The 19,210-nt window shown below is 40.2% G+C and overlaps 2 protein-coding genes across 2 annotated transcripts; one reads left to right on the top strand and one right to left on the bottom strand.

The window, feature by feature from the left end:
- Positions 1 to 859: 859 nt before the first annotated feature.
- LOC130923893 (uncharacterized) lies at positions 860 to 6,629 on the top strand. The gene is made up of 5 exons (XM_057850011.1): positions 860 to 927; positions 3,408 to 3,470; positions 3,535 to 3,579; positions 3,649 to 3,809; positions 4,641 to 6,629. Exons 2-5 carry the CDS (start codon positions 3,416 to 3,418, stop codon positions 5,418 to 5,420), a joined length of 1,041 nt encoding a protein of 346 aa, XP_057705994.1. The 5' UTR covers positions 860 to 927; positions 3,408 to 3,415; the 3' UTR covers positions 5,421 to 6,629.
- A 1,952-nt stretch (positions 6,630 to 8,581) lies between these two features.
- On the bottom strand, positions 8,582 to 17,611 carry cops6 (COP9 signalosome subunit 6). Its single transcript, XM_057850013.1, has 9 exons — positions 17,461 to 17,611; positions 17,264 to 17,395; positions 17,063 to 17,151; positions 16,923 to 16,985; positions 16,782 to 16,829; positions 12,282 to 12,396; positions 12,115 to 12,207; positions 9,187 to 9,287; positions 8,582 to 9,096 (listed from the first exon to the last, which is right to left on the bottom strand). The coding sequence occupies exons 1-9, from the start codon at positions 17,570 to 17,572 to the stop codon at positions 8,956 to 8,958; spliced, it is 894 nt and encodes a 297-aa protein (XP_057705996.1). The 5' UTR covers positions 17,573 to 17,611; the 3' UTR covers positions 8,582 to 8,955.
- Between the last annotated feature and the right edge of the window lie 1,599 nt (positions 17,612 to 19,210).

The following is a 19,210-nucleotide window of genomic DNA, read 5'->3' as shown; positions in this document are numbered from 1 at the left end:
TGCCATATTTGGCCGCTCATTTCTCTTGAATCTTTTGTCTCCCTACCGGAAACACACACGACACAGAATCCCCCCCACCCAGAACACAACATACCCCACATTAGTTCCATGGGTGAATTATGAACAAACGATGAAGGATAACCACACAATATATTCTTTTTTTAAAATTATACTTAGGGAAAAAACATGTCTTATATGTATCTCTTTCCAATGCTAAATCTGAATAAATACATTGAACACACGTAAAAAAAAATAAAAAAAGGGTGGGGCAGGGCGGGGCGCTACTTTGCGGTTTTTCACTTATTGCGGCGGGTTCTGGGCACTATTAACTGCGAAAAACGAGGGATAACTATTTGTCAAAATCGGAACCCCTTAATTTAGACCAGTAGTTCTGAAAACCATTTCTGCATTTGACAAAACAGAGTTTGCACGCTCTTGTTTTCAAAGGCTCGAATGCTGTGTCGAGGCCCGCAAATAAGCTGCCCATCCTTGTTTTAGAGGGAAAATGTTGGCATTACAAGCAAGTATTATCACATGTCCACGAACTAATAAGCACCTTTTTTGGTGCTGGCTTTTGGCCTATGAAGTTAAAGTAGCATGACGTCGTCATCTTTGATTTTTCTCCTTTCCTTCTTTTCTTGGCAAGGATATCATGTTAGTCGGCAGCATTTTCCCTCCCAGCTGCACTTTTCCCAGCAGGGGTCTCAGCTTTAATGGCCACCTTTCCTTTACAAGCTTCTTTTTAATTGTTGCCAAAGGCTCTATGTATAAAAGTGTATTCACAAAAAGGGAGGTGGGCAAAAAAGGTTTTGGTCCAAAATGATGAAGGGAGCCTATTGGATCGCCGTTCAAGGTTTCGGGTGCCCCTGTCTCACTATTTAACCTGCTTGGAACACTGAAAGCTGTGAGGACAGCTTCCTGAACCAGGTGAGTAGTTGATAAATATTCCTTGTATTTCTATCTCTTCACTCTCTCAAAAAAAAAAAACGCTTGTGAATGTTTTTTGTAGTACTGTAGTTATTAAACTTTATATAAATGAAAAGCTAAAATATATATATATATATATATATATATATATATATATATATATACCTTTTTAGAAATCCATTAGTGTACTTAAGTAGTTTTAAGTAGTTTTTTTAATTGAAAAGTTTCAAATTTAAATTATTATTATTTTTTTAATGTATTGACATACTCATGCATAATTTAACTATGAACCAAAAAGAAAAAAGTTGTTCATTAACTTGCATGGTTTGAAAAATATGTATATAGCTGAAAACACTTAGGTGACTTGACGTTCCGCTCTGAGACGCCCAATTTGGCCAAATTTCAAAATTGTCCTATCTGCATGTGTGATACATCATTGGAAAGCTTAAAATCTTAATTTTCTGGGGGAAGAAAATGTTTGCACATGACGACATTAAAAAAACTGTAACGCCTTAAACCCTAACTCGAGGTGAGAGCATAATTAAAGACACCATGATTTAATGAGATATTATTATGTACTTACCTTGTTGCGATACAAAAACTCCGTGTAGCATGTCTCCCAGAGTTCAAGACAGCTGTGAATGGCCACTGCTGGACTTTTTGGGGATTTTATGCATGAAACAAGATAATATAGCAAGGGTCACAATGCAGAAATCACAGACATCAAGGAGTGGTCGAGATTTTCTTTTTCAAATATTTACCCTTTTAAACGTCTTCTATTTTTCTTTGTTTGGATCGATTATTTATCATCTAACATATTGGGGAAAATGCGACTAACAAAAAAATACAATTTAGTGATACCTATGAGGTAGATATCCGTGACCTATTTACAGACACTTTTTTTCATTGCGACGTAATTTGTTTAAAACTTTAATATATATGAGTGAATTCTTTTAAAAGGTCGTTTTTTTTTTTAAACTAAATATTAGACATCAATTAATGATTCTAAGCTAAAAATGATAGACATTTCGAATAATAAATATAATTAATTACCTTTTTATGGCTGGGTTAAAACAAAAGCGGTTGCGTGGTGTCTGTAAACGGGGGTCTCCAGGGTAAAACGGACAAATTAAAAATAATTCAGGGCTTAATGCGGCATGAAACTGTTATGGCACCATTTAGACATACTGTACTATCAAACACAACAGTTGTTTTGGCTTAAAATACAGCAGTTTATTTCAAAGAGGGGTGCAAGACCAGTAACTGCTTTTTCAGCCTTGTCTATGTTTTCCGCCAGATATATTTGACTACAATTGTTAAGGATATTTTCAGGGAAAATCAGATTGCGTAAATGAAAAATTTTAATCATTTTTTGAAGGAGTGGGAAATTTGAGTTTTGATAGTCCCTGATTTTTTTAAAACAATTTTATAAAGGGGGGAAAAAAGTTAATTTAAAATATACATTTTAAAATAACGATGTAGATATATATAGCCTTTTTTAAAGAAATGAAGTTGATAGCTATTCACCAATTGATAATTTGAATTGGGCTTTACTAGGTGGGGGGCAGGGGTGGGCAGTGCCCACCCACGGACACGTTCTGCCCACCCAAAGAAAACTGGATGTATTACTAACGGCAGTCTGGGCACCGCGTATGGTATCCCATTCATATATTACTGATGAATTCTAAGTTTTAACCTTTGCGTTGTTTCCTCCTCTTTCACCTTTAAAAAAAAAATGAAATGTTGGTTTTGTTCCATGGGGTGCTACACACATTTACGCATATTTGGATTTTTTAAAATACATTTGATTAAAGTTTTGGTGCATTTTGAGGCATTCTAAGGGGGTCAAATTTAGTTCAAAGGGGCTGCGGAACAAAGAATAACTAATAATAATAATAAAACCAGTGAACCACAATAGGTTACCTAAAAAGAACATTGTTACCTGCATGTCCATTCTTTTCAGTTATGGATGTGTTCTAAGTCAAATAAAATCAAATCAACTCTTAGATGGCAATGTAGTGTAAAGCGCTTTGAGTGCCTTGAAAGGTAGAAAAGCGCTATACGAGTATAACACCATTTACCATTTGTTTGGACCAAACCACAACAATAGTTATCTCAAGGAGAAAACAAAACATGTTTTAAGGTGTAGTAGCCCTTACGCTGGATTTCGACCTATTTGAGCATTGTAGCTTTTTTTTTTTTTTTTTTTTTTTTTTTTTGCCCCCACCCACACCTGGCATCCTGGTAACACCATTGATTTGAATACATCTTGATACGTCCTGACCAATGTATTATTGATTAACACTTGAAAATTTCAAGTTTTATTAATGGAATATGCTAACAATGCTAACTAATAAAATTGAAAAGGTATTGAAAATTCATGGTTTTGGCAGTACACCAAGTATGTGTCAGTCCACACATAACATTTGCCAATAGGTTTTGTTTTATTGATTTTACTCACTTCCAATTCCTGTCCCTAGGGGTCCAGATGATTTCCTCTTTGTGTTTGTTGGGGGCACTCAGCGCTCTAATATGGCTTCCAGGTAAAATAGTTTCATTCCATACGCATTCAAATATTGGCACTGTAATCTTGCTATTTTTCCACAGGTTCACTGGAGGCCAAATCTTTGCTGAGTGCCATCCAGAAGGAAGGTAACTTCTCCACTATAGATCCATTCCTCGCCTTTTTATTCATTATTCTTTCCTCCACTCTCTGAACAGGGTTGGTTCCCGTCGGTGACGTCGGTATCGATCCGGAGAAGGCCAATGACTTTCTGAGCCACTCCAGGCCCAAGAGGAACCTGGACCCCAAATGGTACCGAGGGAACCCGGACTTCCAGTCGTACTACCGATACTACAGCAGCATTGGACACACTGAAGGGGTGAGGCACACACAAATTTGAACTCGGCGGCTGTTATTGATGGCAATGGATGTCCAATCTATTTGAACTGGGAGGGGCTGACAGCGATTGGACATCTATCACCATCGATGGCAGCCAATGAATTAAGACCAATGGTTTAGACCAGGGCTGTCAACCTCAAATTTGTTATTTTGGTTATTGAGGTTGTTGTTATTTTTGTTTAATTAAGTCCTCCAATTAGAGCTGCCACAATCAATCATGTAATCGACAGCTAATGGATTATTAAACTATTTTGATAGTTGATGAATTTTCGAGAGACTTTGTTGACCTAAAAATGGTCCAAATCATCTTTCTTGAGCCTCATAATGGCAAACGTTTTCCTCATATATTTGTCATTTTTGTTTAGTTTTTTTTTTTTTTTTTTTAATTTAGAAACCAGAAATAAAGAATTAAAATAATAATAATAATCATTTTTAGTTTGGGGAAAACAGGAAAATTTCACTTATTTTTATTTATTTAATTTTTCAATTTTGTTATTTTTTAAAAACAAAAGAAAAAAGAAAAAACGTAAATACTGTATTCATTTGTTGTTTTTCATTAAAAAATAGTAAATAATAAATAAATAATTGTTTATTTGTTTTTCTAATTTGATTACTGTAGTTGTCGGTCATTCACTGAGGACTACAAAAAAAAAATTTAACAACATGAAGTTGTAGTACGTGATATACATTCGCTGGCCTCGCAAAATGACATGGTGGGCCGTATCTGCCCCCCGGGCCTTGACTTTGACACCTGTGTTATTATAGACATTTCATGAAAATGTTGACTGACTGTTCGTTGCCCGTCCTTCAGCTTTATGAAATCGACAAGCTGAGGATGTTGTACCAGCAGATGAGGCACTTGGAGCAGACGTACGGTCCCAACGCCTCGTATTTCCAGAACAAGCTGGGGGTCCCCCAGATCATGTGCGACCCCACCACGGACAAGAAGTGCAAGGTGGTCGCTCCGCCACCTCCTCCGCCAATGAAAGGCATCCCCAAGGTCACAGAGGCACCCGCCACCACGCCCCCTCCCCTTCCCCGTGCCCCCACCATCTCCCAGGCCGACGTCCTCTACCTGTGCAACACTAAGGACCCCCTGTGCAAGCCCCACATCGTGTACCTGCCCACTGGCGCCGTTCCTGTCCTCTGTGACCCCCGTTACCACCCTCACTGCTCTCCCCAGAAGGCGCCACCCGCTCCAGCCGTGGCACCGCAGCCGCCGCCGCCCCCGAAGAGGTTTGTGCCACCGCCCATCCTGGTCAAAAAGTCCCCCCTGCCGGCCCCCATTCGCTCCTTCAAGGGCATGGAGTACGACTGCGACCCGTATTGGGACCCCGACTGCTTGATCGACCACCCGCCCAGACCCCTCAAGGGTAAAGTGATGGGACCCCCGCCCCCACCTGTGGAAGAGAAGGAGGAACCTGTGGAGGAACCTGCGCCGCCGCCTCCTCCGCTCATCCAGAAGAAAGGCAACCCCTTCCCCTACTACTACGCCCCCCAGCCCTACAACCCTCTCGACGAGCTATATGACCCAGCCCGTTTCCAGTACCCTCAACCGGAAGTACCCGCGGACGAGCCGGAAACAAAATAGGGCATCCACCTTGAAAACCAATCGGACTCTGGGTGAAACCGTTGATGATATTGTGCGCATTAGTTGATAAGCCTTGAAAGCAGTCATTCCCGACATCATTACCAGATTAACCTGTGCACTCTGGGATATGAACCAAATTTGCTGAACAACACTTTATGTACTGTATGTGTAACCGATCTGACGGTGACATCACTGCGCTCCCTTTCTCATCATCTTACAGCCTCCAACCATCGATCTGTTGAACGTGCTGACTGCCCAGCAAACAGCCCAGTCTACATCCAGCTGCCGATACGCGCTTTTAATTCTCAGCGACTAAGGGTTTCCTAACCTTCGACATGCACAACACTTCTTCAAATAGTCTTCAGTAGCTCGGTAGTCGGCACATGTTGATTGACATCCCAGTTGGAAAGGGAGTGAACAAGAGAAGGATCGCAGCGACATCATCACCACCATGAAGACTGATTACATGTACTGAGTTTGGACAAAACAATGGAAACACCTACCATTTTGGCATCATAATCATTGAACATAATTGTTAAAGAATGGCATGAGGAATATTCTGATGAAGTTGAGCATCTCGTATGGCCGGCACAATCCCCAGACCTCAACATTATTGAGCATTCATGGTCAGTTTGAGAGATTCAATTAAGACGTGGATTTCCACCGCCATCGTCTTTAAAAGAGTATTCTAACTGAAGAATGGCTTAAAATTCCTTTGGAAACATTTCACAAGTTATATGAATCAATACCTTGCAGAATTAAGGCTGTAATTGCCGCAAAAGGCGAACCTACATCGTATTAAAGTAGTTTTTGTTAATATTTTAAGGGGTTTCCATTATTTTGTCAAATCTCTCTAGATCACAGTATAAAATCATTACAAATGGATTTTTTTCTTCCATTATATCTACCATAAAATTTGCCATTCTTTTGAGATTTTCACATGTATTTTACGGTTTTCCCATTTTTTTATTTCATTTTTCAACAGTGTAGTCTGAAAATCAGTATTTATTCACTATAATGTATCTATATTCATCAGTGTTTGTTAATGAGCTAGTGACAAGATGAAATGCTCAAGGTCCAATCAACTTATGTATTCCCTTATTGTCATTCATACAACAGAATGGCTTTGTGTTCAACTAAACAGGCCCAGATTCTGCATTGAGTGAGCGCATTTGTGAGTTAATTGAGGAAAGCCTTACACTTTCTCTGATGTATTTGTTTGGTGCTGAGCTGTGAGATTTTTCTAACACTTGGCTTAATAAAGGTTGGGAAACACTGTTAGGGCCATGTGCACGCGTATAGATTCATTTTAAAAATCAGGCTGGTCTTAACCCTTTATCGGGCACTCATTTAACTCATTGGCTGCCATTGACGACACTACACGTCCAATCTTTTTATTACTGGTAGTGCTGGCATTGATTATTTAGTGAAACGTAAGCATTTACAGCCAGTCCGGCAATGTTAAATGAATTGGGCATCTTTTGTTGTTCATGGCAGGCAATGAGTTAAATAGCATATATTTTTTAATGGATTTTAAGTGTATTTTGATTGTACTGTATACATTTTATTTTAAATAATAATAATGATAGTTATATATAGGTCTAACAATGTTAGAACTGTCTACTTCATTTCAATCAGCAGTGTGGGAACACTAGGTTTCAGTTGAGTAAAACAGCGACAGAGTACAAGAAATGGACAGGGCAAATACTCTGTTGGGGTAGTTTTCACATCTGTGCGGTATGTTGCTGTAAATGCATGAATCATATTTTGTGCATTCGTTCATTCGCCCCTCCTAGTCAAAATGGACTGGACGTCCATAGCGCCGTCAATGGCAGCCAAATACCGTAATTTTTCCCCCTTATTTTGAATTCTGTGGCTTATAGTCCAGGGTGGTTTATTTGTTGATTTTTTGGGGGGGTTAATAGGTAACATTTTATTAGACAGTGGCGTCATAAGACTGTCATGAGACCATCAAAATTATGAAGCGCTTAAGTATAACACCTATAACCTATGACACTATCATGGGCATTACTGAATGCTTATGTCATAAAGTGTTATCTGGAAAATCATGTCACTAACTCCATTTATGTACAGCTTGGATCTTTTACATCCATTCAAAAGTAAGATAATATGCCAGAGGATACTTGATGACATAAGCATTCAATAATGCCCATGATAGTTTCAGGTCATAATTATGATTGTCTTATGGCGCTTTTGTCAAATAAAGTGTTACCAAATACCATAACTAGCAATTAATGAAATGACTGTAACAGTAACTGAATAAATAATTAGCACAGAACATGAATTTAGATTGTTATTTACATCTGTAGCGCTGCAACGCATGCTAGGAGGCATGTTGGACAACAATAGTGTTGACAGCAAGTGGCATCAGAGGTTGACTGTCTCCCCCAAGGGAGCAGTGATAGCCAAATCAAGCTTCTTGAAGCAATGAAGCTTTGCAGCCAATTTCTTTCAAGCTTCATGGTGGTTGATTTGGCCTTATGACTGTCGTATGATGCAGCTGTCAAATACAGTGTTACTGGTTAATATAGTTTGCTGTAAATATCCCATTATACAGTGAGGACAGCTGCGGGTCCAGTGCGGCTTATCTATGAACAAATGCCGTTTTTGTGCCGAATTTGGTGGGTAGCGGCTTAGTCAGGTGCGCCTGATAGTGTGAAGATTACCTTACATGGGTTTGCCCAACATAATTGCCCTCCAAAGAAAACCATAACAATGATGCGGCCCATGACAAAGATGAGTTTGACACCCCTGGGTTACATGTTTTTAAAGCCTGAAAGTTGCCATTTGAAATTTAGGATTACGTAAATGATCGGCTTTTTCTCCACAATCGAACAACGCTAGTGACTGATTTTTTTGCTTGCAAAGTAGTAGTTTATCGTGACAAATTTACTGCATGTTTGTTTTTGTCAAATCTCACAAGCACAAGACGTTCATCCCCGAGTAAGCATGAATCGGTGTTTAACAAGCTGACAATCTTAAAGCCCATGGCATTTTTTTGGCTTCTAAACGCCACATGGGGTCATTAAGTCACGTTCCACATTTTAAAGGTAGAAAATTGATGACCTGTCCACCGGAAGACCCCCGCTTCCCCCACACACAAACACAAATCTCAAACCCTCCAAGGGCCATGAAACAGCGGGAAGACGACTTCAAACAGAAAATAACATTTACAATTTGAAAAAAAATGTACTTTTAATGAGCCCGTTTTTAAAAAATAACGTTGACGTGTTAGAAAACGGGTACGGCTCTCTGAAGGGATCCAGCAGTCGCGTGGAAAAACAAACAGTAATTCTTTTATTACGTACAGAATGATCAAATTACAATAAAACAAGGTGTAAATAAAATATGTTCATGTCCAGTGGTAAACAACAGCCTCTGTTCACTGGTGTCGCTAAGTGCTTGGGCTACACCTCGAAGCAGGGTTGAAAAGCTGCGGTGGCTTGAGCAGCGACTTGACGCCGACCTCCCACTAAAACAAACAAACAAAAAAAAACTCTTCCGTGTTGGCGCCTCAGAAGAAAAGTCCTCTCATCCTACGGCCGATGCCCTGTCGGTCGTACAGGACGTTGAACTTGTTGATGAACTGGTTCATGCTGTTGCACGACTTTGTGATGGTGCCTAAGTAGGCCATAAGACCCACGTCGTTGCATTGCTTCGGGCAGACACGAAATGCGGCAGGGTTAGAAAGGCACCAAATGGAATTTGTGATCACAAGCTAAATAGTGCAGAGGGGTTGTCTTACGTCGTAAAAGTCCGTTTTGAATTTAATCGTGCTGAGGACTGGCAGTCTGTGGCACAACGCATTCGCTTCTCGCAGGATTTCGTGGTTGAAGGGAACCTCTCCTGATGGACAGGGAAAAACAAGCAAAAAAATGATTCCTTGGCTGCCATACAAATGTGTCATTAAGAAATAAGTATATGGCGAAAAACAGACAAGGTTGAAAAAGCAGTTTCTGCTCTTGCACCGTTTAAAATAAACTGCTGTATTTTAAGCCAAAAGAACTGTTGTGTTTGATAGAATAATATGGCAAAATGCTGCCATAGCAGATTCATGGTGCATTAAGTCCCTGAACTATTTTGAATTTGTCCATTTTACCCTGGAAACCCCCGTTTACAGACGTCGCGCAACCGCTTTTGTTTCAACTTAGCCATAAATAGAAGGTAAGTAATCGTATTTATTATTCGAAATGTCTGTCATTTTAGGCTTGGAATCATTAATTGATGTCTAATGTTTAAAAAAAAAAAAAAAAAAAAAAACACTTCAAAAAATTATTCACTCGCATGTTTTAAACTTAATCAAATTACGTCACAATGAAAAAAATGGTGTCTGTAAAAAAATTTAAGGATATTTACCTCATAACTATCGCTTAACTGTATTTTGTTTTTTGTCACATTTTTTCCCGATATTTTAGATAAATAATCGATCCAAACAGAAAAATTGAAAAAAAAAAAAAAAAAATTTAAAAAGGTAAATATATGAAAAAGAAAATCTCGACCACTCCTTGATGTCTGCGATTTCTGCATCGCGACCCGCGTTATATTGCCATGTTTCACCCATAAAATCTGCAAAAAATCTGGCTGTGACCATTCACAGCTGTGTCTTGACACTCTGTGATACACGCTTCATGGAGTTTTTGGTATCGAAACATGGTAAGTACGCGATAATATCTTGTTAAAGTCATGGCGTCTGTAATTCTGCTCTCGTGTGCTCTCACCTCCAGATAGGGTTATGCCATTTTAAAAAAAATGTTTTTTTCAAAAATGCCCTCCTATTCAAAAATTTTCTTCCCCCCCCAAAAAATTGAGATTTTAAGCTTTCCAATGATGCATCACACGTGCATATCGGACAATTTTGAAAGTTGGCTAAATTGGCGTCTCAGAGCAGAACTTCAAGTCACCTGAGTGTTTTCCGCCATATATCACCCAAAAATCTACACAAATGCTTTCATTTGAGCTAATTGAACACATCCCTTTAACCCTTTATTGGACAAGTAACTCTTTTTGGTAATAAATAAAAAATAAAAATAAAAAAAATAACCTAACCACATAAAGACTTGGCGTCAACGTAAGTGGACGTTACATTTTGGGTCATGTAGGCCCTGACTACATGATCCACATATATGGGTGCCAGGCAGTGTTGTTTTTGTCAACAAAAATTTTTTTCGTGACGTGACGTACTGAAAACGTGTCTTGGGAGACTAAAACATAACGAGATGGATGCCAGTTGGCGTTTGACGACACGAGAACGAGATGAAAGTTTGCCATGGTTTCAGTCATGAATTCACAATCTGTGATATTTTCTTACTGTATGTGTAGTTAGCACGCATTTAGCAGTGTTTGGTTGTGTCACTCATGTGACGTGACGCACCTCTCCGAGCCCCACACACACGCTGTGAGTAAGCCTGTGACCATTTTAGGCTCCTTTTGTGAAACATACATACATACATACTTGTGCTTACTTATCTTGGCTAGATATACCATGTTGCTTTAGCCTTTAAAGGTCAGTGCCGAGTGATCATCACACACCAACTTGTAGTGTTAGCATCGCGTTCGCGTTAGCATTCAGCACGGTGACTCTGTGTTTTCTTCAACTCTTGGAAAACATGTTACATATAGTCTGTGGCGTCCAGGTGAGTTTCATTAATTGCAAATAATGTGCTGTTTTCCTGCTTAGTGTGTATTATCATGAAAATGGTGATGTCCTTGTAGATTCTACAGTTATGTGCTCGTCTGTCATGTTCATTCGAAACTTTAGAAGTTTATAGATGAACATTTTGAGAATTGTCGACTAAGACTAGACGAACACATTTTGAAATGACGAAAATATGACTAAGACTAATAAGTATTTTCAAAAGATAAACGAAAATTAAAATAGCTGCCAAAAACATCACTCGTGCCAGGTTATTAATAAATGAAATGCTAATAAAAACTAAAAGTAATTCAATTAAAATGAATAAAGACAGAACTATGTTAGCACTCTGAGAGCGTAGCCTTCCGCCTAAGCAGCCAAATTCAAAGTATCGCCATATTTGGTATAGTGGGCACTCCAGTTAAAGGACCTAATGACCTTTATGACTTTTGACCTTACGGTACCTTTGCCCACATGCCCTAAAATGTCATCACTCTCTCTTATCATAGCACCTACCCAGCAAATTTAAATTAAAGTTCATCCTTGATTTAGTTATCGCGACATTCCTTTTCTGACCTCTGTGACCTTTGACCTCATTACCCCAACATTTTACAAACATATCGTTCAAATTTGATAATCCCTTTATCTGTTCTTTAGAATGGAGGCCCACCTGATTTTAACTGGCTATAAATGATTGTTTCAGAGCCATTGACGTCCAATCCATTTTGACTGGGAGGGCTTACTGCGAAAGTTCACTCCCAGTCAAAATGGATTGGACGTCTAGCGCCATCAATGGCAGCCAGTGAGTTAAATCCATGCCCAATATAGGGTTAAACATTGCTCCATCTAAACTATTACGATAGCAGTCTCTCTGTAGCTCTAGGGTCTGTTTAACATCAAACAGAAGCTGTAATGGCGTTTTTAGGAGGCCAGCGAGGGAGTCCTGGGCTTAATGATGTGTCAAAACGGAAGTGTCTCATTTAAAAGCTGAGAGAAACAACAAGCCAGACATTAGGTCGCACAATAACGAGGGCGTCTCACCCGTTTCCACCGCTTTGACGTACTCTAGAATGATCTTGACGCGACTGTGCAACATCTTGATGGCGCTGTGCTGGGCGATGAGGTGCTCGGCAACTGCGGGGCAAGGGAGCGGAAAAAGAATTCAGAAGATGATTTAGAACGTGTTACGTGGCTCGTTCAGTCTTTACCGGTGGAGTTCTCGCCCGTTCCGGTGGCCGTCATGCGGGCCACGTGGTCCACTCCGATCCTCTCAGCCTCCTCCGTGGCGAGAGTGTAGTTCAGCTCGGCGAACAACATGGTGGCCTGGCGTTATAAGACGGAGGGAAAAATGAAAAAGCCAGCTGACCCAACAACTTTGTAAGGTCACTCCAGAACAGGGGTCGCATTAACCGAATATTTTCCGTCGTTGACCGTTTTTTTAAAACGGTGACAGAAAAAACTGAAGTCCGTCCGTCATTTTGACAGGTTGCAATTCACACCCCAGACCACAGGGTGGCGAGTGAGCATATTAATTAGCTATTGTCTCTCTTAATGCATGACGTCGTTGGCTATTCTGTCAGAATATTGTAGCGTCACCGGGGTCTGGCGGCGGCACCGTGATTGACACATCAACACGAGGTTCTTATTGGTGCACCCGGTGTGCCAGCGTGTCATCCAATTGGTGGACTAGATTGCCGCCTGTGTATAGACCCCAATCACATGACGTCACAACTCCGCCCCCCGGACTGGAGCCGCCATATTGTGTGTCAGCTCGTCGTATTTACACATGACCGCTATGTACATGCCTCCTATTACGGCGTGTTTTTCTGCTCGTTAACATTAATAATCAAAATGGTGAAGGTGTGTTTGGCGGTTGGTTGCAGTAACAGAGAAGATAGACGGAGAGACTTGAAGTTCTACCGTATTCTGAGAGACCCGAAGAGGAGAGCGAGATGGACTGCTGTAATTCGACAAGAAATCTGGGCACCAAACGATCACCACAGACTATGTAGTAGTCATTTTATATCTGGTAAGATGCATTTAATATATATTTAGAAGATTTTGGGCTGACAACCACAATTAAGAACATTGTGTGACGTTGGTGATTGTGGTCTATATAGTTGCCTCTTTTTCTTTGGGGGCGGAGTTCTTCTTTTGTTGGTGTTGTTGGCGGTAAGCAGAGTAAAAAGAGGGAGAAAAATACCACGACTTCCGTGTCTAATTTTTCGCCGCCAAGCAAGCGTTACAATATTAATTCTAAATGAATGAAAACTAAATACTGTTGAATATGTCATCATTATCATTTTAAAAATTTAAGTGACGGGTAAAAATAGATTATGACCGGATTTTTATGACCCTGTCAGTCAAAATGACAGACAACGAAAATGTCTAGCGCAACCTCTGCTCCAGAAATAACTTAAAATTTTTGTCTTCTATATTTTTCTGCTAAATATTCATTAATAATAGTTAAACTATAAAAGGCTTGATTAGCTCATCTTACAAATCAATGGCAAAATTTTTAATACACTATTTGATTACTTACAATAAGTTCATAAGTTCCAAACATATTACAGTATAGGCACGTACCGGTTACCGGTTTCAAGGTTTACCCTGGTATAAAAACATCACAGTTTCAAAACCACCAAAATTTTCCATCATACCGTAGTACAGTATTAGCAATTTCTATGTCCCAAAAATGCAACGAGAAATGTCTTGGAGTGGGAGTGCTCCCCCCTCCCCCCTCCGGTTGGTTCTCTGTCCCGTGTGTCGGTGACACTGCTGTCAAAACTACACCCAAGCTTTTTCAAAACCCCCTCAAAAAAGTCTAGTCTAGTATGAGAGTATTTCGGTTACCGAAAAGAAACAGACGGATGACGTGCAGGCAACACCGCCAACATGATTTCACATTTACGTGACCATGATCTGTCACTTTACACAAAATATAAGGTAAGTAAACGCTGTCATGAACATTTCCCAACAGCTAAGAGACTGCACTCCAGCATGTTTCAGGTGTCTAGCAATGGTAAAACTACTATAACGTAAGCTTGTTAACAAGGCTGTTAACATGGCTAGTTAGCATGCCAAGACGGCTAACTAGTTTTCTCTCTATTCGCGTGCTTTTGTAAAGTAAACAGCTGTTCAAAATAACATTTTCATTATACAACTTTTGGTGTTTTTTCTCTCTGGTGACTTTATATGTTGAGGGTGTGCGTGTATTATGTGTAAATAATTACATGAGTCATACACATGCCCTGTCTCTTGCTCTCACGCTCCATTAATATTCAACTAATTAATACTAATAGTTGTAGTATATTGACCCAGAAAAGGTGACCTTACTCACATTCCAGCATCATAACTTGGAGTCTTGGACTGGGAGAGAAATATGTAAAAAATGAGCAAGTTTCTAAAAATTTTAAGATGGAGCTTTAAAGTCAGTGAAGTTCCTGCAATATACTAGCATATATATTCTAAATTTTATTTAGAAGTGTTTTTCATTTTTTTATGGAAAATAATTATTTTTGTACTAATGTTTAGCAACTTGAGCTGTGGCTGTGGGTTTACAAGTAGTCTATTATATTTCAATTTTCTTTAAAATAGTTTAGTCGTTTTTTAAATTTATTTTAACATTACATTGATGTTGATGTTCCACTTTGCAAATATGTACAGTGGGGCAAATAAGTATTTAGTCAACCACATATTGTGCAAGTTTTCCTACCTGAAACAATTAGAGAGGCCTCTAATTGTCAACATGGGTAAACCTCAACCATGAGAGACAGAATGTGGAAAAAAACCCTGAATATCACATTGTTTTATTTTTAAACAATTTATTTCCAAATTAGAGTGTAAAATAAGTATCTGGTCACCTAAAAACAAGCAAGATTTCTGGGTGTCAAAGGGGTATAACTTTTTCTAACGAGGTCTAACAAGGCTCCACTCGTTACCTGTATTAATGTCACCTCTTTTAACTCATTATCGGTATAAAAGACACCTGTCCACAACCTCAGTCAGTCACACTCCAAACTCCCCTATGGCCAAGACCAAAGAGCTGTCGAAGGACACCAGAGACAAAATTGTAGACCTGCACCAGGCTGGGAAGACTAAATCTGCAATAGGTAAAACGCTTGGTGTAAAGAAATCAACTGTGGAAGCAATTATTAGAAAATGGAAGACATACAAGACCACTGATAATCTCCATCTATCTGGGGCTCCATGCAAGATCTCACCCTGTGGCATCAAAATGATAACAAGAACGTTAAGCAAAAATCCCAGAACCACACGGGGGGACCTAGTGAATGACCTACAGAGAGCTGGGACCACAGTAACAAAGGCTACTATCAGTAATACAATGCGCCGCCAGGGACTCAAATCCTGCACAGACAGATGTGTCCCTCTGCTGAAGAAAGTACACGTCCAGGTCCGTCTGCGGTTCGTTAGAGAGCATTTGGATGATCCACAAGAGGACTGGGAGAATGTGTTATGGTCAGATGAAACCAAAATAGAAGTTTTTGGTAGACACACAGGTTGTCGTGTTTGGAGGGAAAAAAAAAAAAAAATGAGTACTGAATTGCATCCGAAGAACACCATACCCACTGTGAAACATGGGGGTGGAAAAAATGTGATTTTGGGGCTGTTTTTCTGCAAAGGGACCAGGACGGCTGATCTGTGTAAAGGAAAGAATGAATGGTGCCATGTATCGAGAGATTTTGAGAGAAAATCTCCTTCCATCAGCAAGGGCATTGAAGATGAGACGTGGCTGGGTCTTTCAGCATGACAATGATCCCAAACACACAGCCAGGGCAACAAAGGAGTGGCTTCGTAAGAAGCATTTTAAGGTCCTGGAGTGGCCTTGCCAGTCTCCAGATCTCAGCCCCATCGAAAATCTGTGGAGGGAGTTGAAAGTCCGTGTTGCCCAATGACAGCCCCAAAACCTCACTGCTCTAAAGGAGAACTGCATGGAGGAATGGGCCAAAATACCAGCAACAGTGTGTGAAAAGCTTGTGAAGAGTTACAGAAAATGTTTGGCTTCTGTTATTGCCAACAAAGGGTACATAACAAAGTATTGAGATTAACTTTTGGTATTGACCAAATACTTATTTTCCACCATGATTTGCAAATAAATTATTTAAAAATCAAACAATCTGATTTTCTGTTTGGTTTTTTCCCCCCAGATTCGGTCTCTCATGGTTGAGGTTTACCCATGTTGACAATTACAGGCTTCTCTAATATTTTCAAGTGGGAGAACTTGCACAATTAGTGGTTGACTAAATACTTAGTTGCCCCACTGTATGTTGTGAAAAATAACAAAAATCCTGTTCAATAAAAAAACAACAACAAAAAACATACATCTCAAAATAACACATTTTAGAGCTATAATTGCAACACCATGATACCGCGGTATTTTTGCTTAAGGTTATCATAACGTCTCATACCGGCACATGCTTATGACAGTCCTGTGTTTTTTTGTTTTTTTTTATTTTAACAAAACTTTTTTTTCGGTATCGAATCGGGACAGAGTATCGGCAGATTCTCAAAATCAGGTGACTTTGACTCTTGACTTGGGTGCAAAAGTATGCAATTGGGCATCCCTAATCGGAAGACGGCCCAATACGGCACTAATTTGTAGGATGCAGTGTCATGAGTACTAAGAAATTATGCAGTGATGCTGTGCAATATGTACTCTTTGAGAATTAGTTTCATAGGTAGCTTACCTCGCCACTGATGATGTCAATGACTGATTCAAAAACGCTAACAGGAAGCTGAGGAAGAAAAAAAAAAAAGACAAAATTGGTAGACCAGTAGTATGCAACTGAAGCATCCAAACCCAAAGAGTAAGTAAGCCTGTAACTTACATCGGTGTGCTTGGTCATTGGGTTAAGCTTGAGGAAGAGCGGACTCTCGATGATCTCACACACCTGCCGGCAGAGAGTAGACCCCAGTTACGATGCGGGCGGCGTAACGGACGATTCTCTCACCACGGAAGTAAGCCCACCTGCTTGTGAATGTGGATATCAGACGAATCCGGGGGACCACCTGTGGTGTACCAACCCAAGAACTCCATGTCTTTGAACACCTGCTTGACTGATGGAAAACCGCACACAAAATGACACTTCAAGTTCCAACATTCTTCTATTTCAAATGCTATTTTCCTAGGAAATTCCCCACTGGACAAAATGGCGTCTCGAAAACTCACACTGCTCCTCCTTTGTGTAGTAGTACTCCTTGTCGATGTGCACTTTGTCGTCCGTCGTGTGTGAAAGAAGCTCAAAGGAGTTCATCACCTCGATGTTTCGGCCTTCCTGCTTACCGATGAGCGCGCCGATCACTGAGAAAGCAAATATACGCCGGAGAATGACAACCATCACGTATAATCGTAGGTCAGACCCATACCTTGCATTGGTCGTCCCTCCTGTGAGCGGATGCGTATCCAGTGGTCTGATATGTTGAGGATGACCAAAGGATGCAAGGCCACCGAGACGCTGCCGGTCATGCCGGAGGCCATAACACTGGGGCTGGCTGGAGATAGAGCAGGACAAGCAAAAAAAAAAAACACTTTCATTTACAGTGGTTTGAAAAAGTATCTGAACCTTTTGGAATTTCTCACATTTCTGCATAAAATCACCTTCAAATGTGATCAGATTTTTGTCAAATTCACACAGATTAAAAACAGCCATCTTTAATTAAAACCACCCAAACATTTATAGGTTTTCATATTTTAATGAGGATAGTATGAAAACAATGACAGAAGGGGGAAAATAAGTACGTGAACCCTCTATCCAAGGAGACTTATAGAGCAATTGAAACCAATTTTTACCAAACGATTTAAGTTAGGTGTGTGCCCAATCACTGATGAGTGGTTTAAAGCTGCCCTGCCCACTATAAAAAAACACACCTAGTAAGAATTGTCTTGATGAGAAGCATTGTCTGATGTGCATCATGGCTCAATCAAAAGAGCTGTCTCAAGACCTGCGATCAAGGATTGTTGATTTGTATAAAGCTGGGAAAGGATACAAAACTATCTCTAAAAGTCATCAATCGACAGACAGAGAAGTTGTCTACAAATGAATAGAGTTTGGCACTGTTGCTTCTCTCCCAAGATGAAGCCAAGAGTTCAACGCAGAATACTCAGAGAGGTATAAAAGAACCCTAGAGTGTCTGCTAAAGCTTACAGAAATCACTGCCACAGCAGTCCAATATCTTTGTGCACACATCAACTATATGTAAAACTATGGTCAAGAATGGTGCTCATGGGAGGACACCACGGAGGAAGCCACTGCGGCCTAAAAAAAAAAAACAAAACAAAAACATTGTTGCTCGTTTAATGTTCGCAGGAAGGCACTTGGACACTCCACAGAAGTTTTGGCAAAATATTTTGTGGACTAATGAAACCAAAGTTGAATTGTTTGGGAGTAACACACAACGTCATGTGTGGTAAATGGTGTTATACTTATATAGCGCTTTTCCACCTTATAAAGCGCTCAAAGCGCTTTACACTACATCGCCGTCGACCTACTGGTGACGCAGCACCAGGAGCAATGTGGGGTTAAGTATCTTGCTCAAGGATATTTAGGAGAGTTCATCCGGGCAGAGAATTGAACCCACAACCTCTGGGTTGGGGGACAACTACTCTACCACTGAGCCACGCCATCCCCAATGTGTGGAGGACAAATGGAACAGCTCACCAACATCAACACCTCATCCCCCACCATGAAGCATGGTGGAGGGAGCATCATGTTTTGGGGCTGTTTTGCTACCTCAGGGCCTGGACAATTTGCAATCATTAATGGAAGAATGAATTCAAAAGTACAAGACAATGATCCAAAACACAGAAGTAAATCAACTTCATAATGGTTTCAGAAGAACAAGATACACGTTCTGGAGTGGCCAACCCAAAATCCAGACTCGAACCCCATTGAGATGCTGTGGCATGACCCAAATACAGTGATTCATGCCAGACATCCGAGGAATCTGATTGAACTACAGCAGTTTTGTAGAGAAGAATGGGCAAAGAGTAGTCCGGATCGATATGCCAGACTGATCTGCAGCTACAGGAAGTGTCTGGTTGAAGTTATTGCTGCCAAAGGGGGGGCACAAAATATTAAATGTGATGGTACTTACACCCCCACCCCCCTTCTGTCAT

This window comes from Corythoichthys intestinalis, chromosome 11 (genome assembly GCF_030265065.1).
Source record: "Corythoichthys intestinalis isolate RoL2023-P3 chromosome 11, ASM3026506v1, whole genome shotgun sequence".
NCBI classification, from domain to species: domain Eukaryota; kingdom Metazoa; phylum Chordata; class Actinopteri; order Syngnathiformes; family Syngnathidae; genus Corythoichthys; species Corythoichthys intestinalis.
This window is presented reverse-complemented; position numbering and strand designations above follow the sequence as displayed.

What these genes read in the sequence shown, in the direction of transcription:
- LOC130923893 (XM_057850011.1), top strand. Translation starts at nt 3,416, where the DNA reads ATGATTTCCTCTTTGTGTTTGTTGGGGGCACTCAGCGCTCTAATATGG. An exon ending in GAGTGCCATCCAGAAGGAAG is followed by an intron (nt 3,580 to 3,648) that starts GTAACTTCTCCA and finishes CTCTCTGAACAG; the next exon opens with GGTTGGTTCCCGTCGGTGAC. An exon ending in GCATTGGACACACTGAAGGG is followed by an intron (nt 3,810 to 4,640) that starts GTGAGGCACACA and finishes CCCGTCCTTCAG; the next exon opens with CTTTATGAAATCGACAAGCT.
- cops6 (XM_057850013.1), bottom strand. Translation starts at nt 17,572, where the DNA reads ATGGCCTCCGGCATGACCGGCAGCGTCTCGGTGGCCTTGCATCCTTTG. An exon ending in GGAGGGACGACCAATGCAAG is followed by an intron (nt 17,396 to 17,460) that starts GTATGGGTCTGA and finishes TTGCTTTCTCAG; the next exon opens with TGATCGGCGCGCTCATCGGT. An exon ending in CAATGACCAAGCACACCGAT is followed by an intron (nt 16,830 to 16,922) that starts GTAAGTTACAGG and finishes TTTCTTCCTCAG; the next exon opens with CTTCCTGTTAGCGTTTTTGA.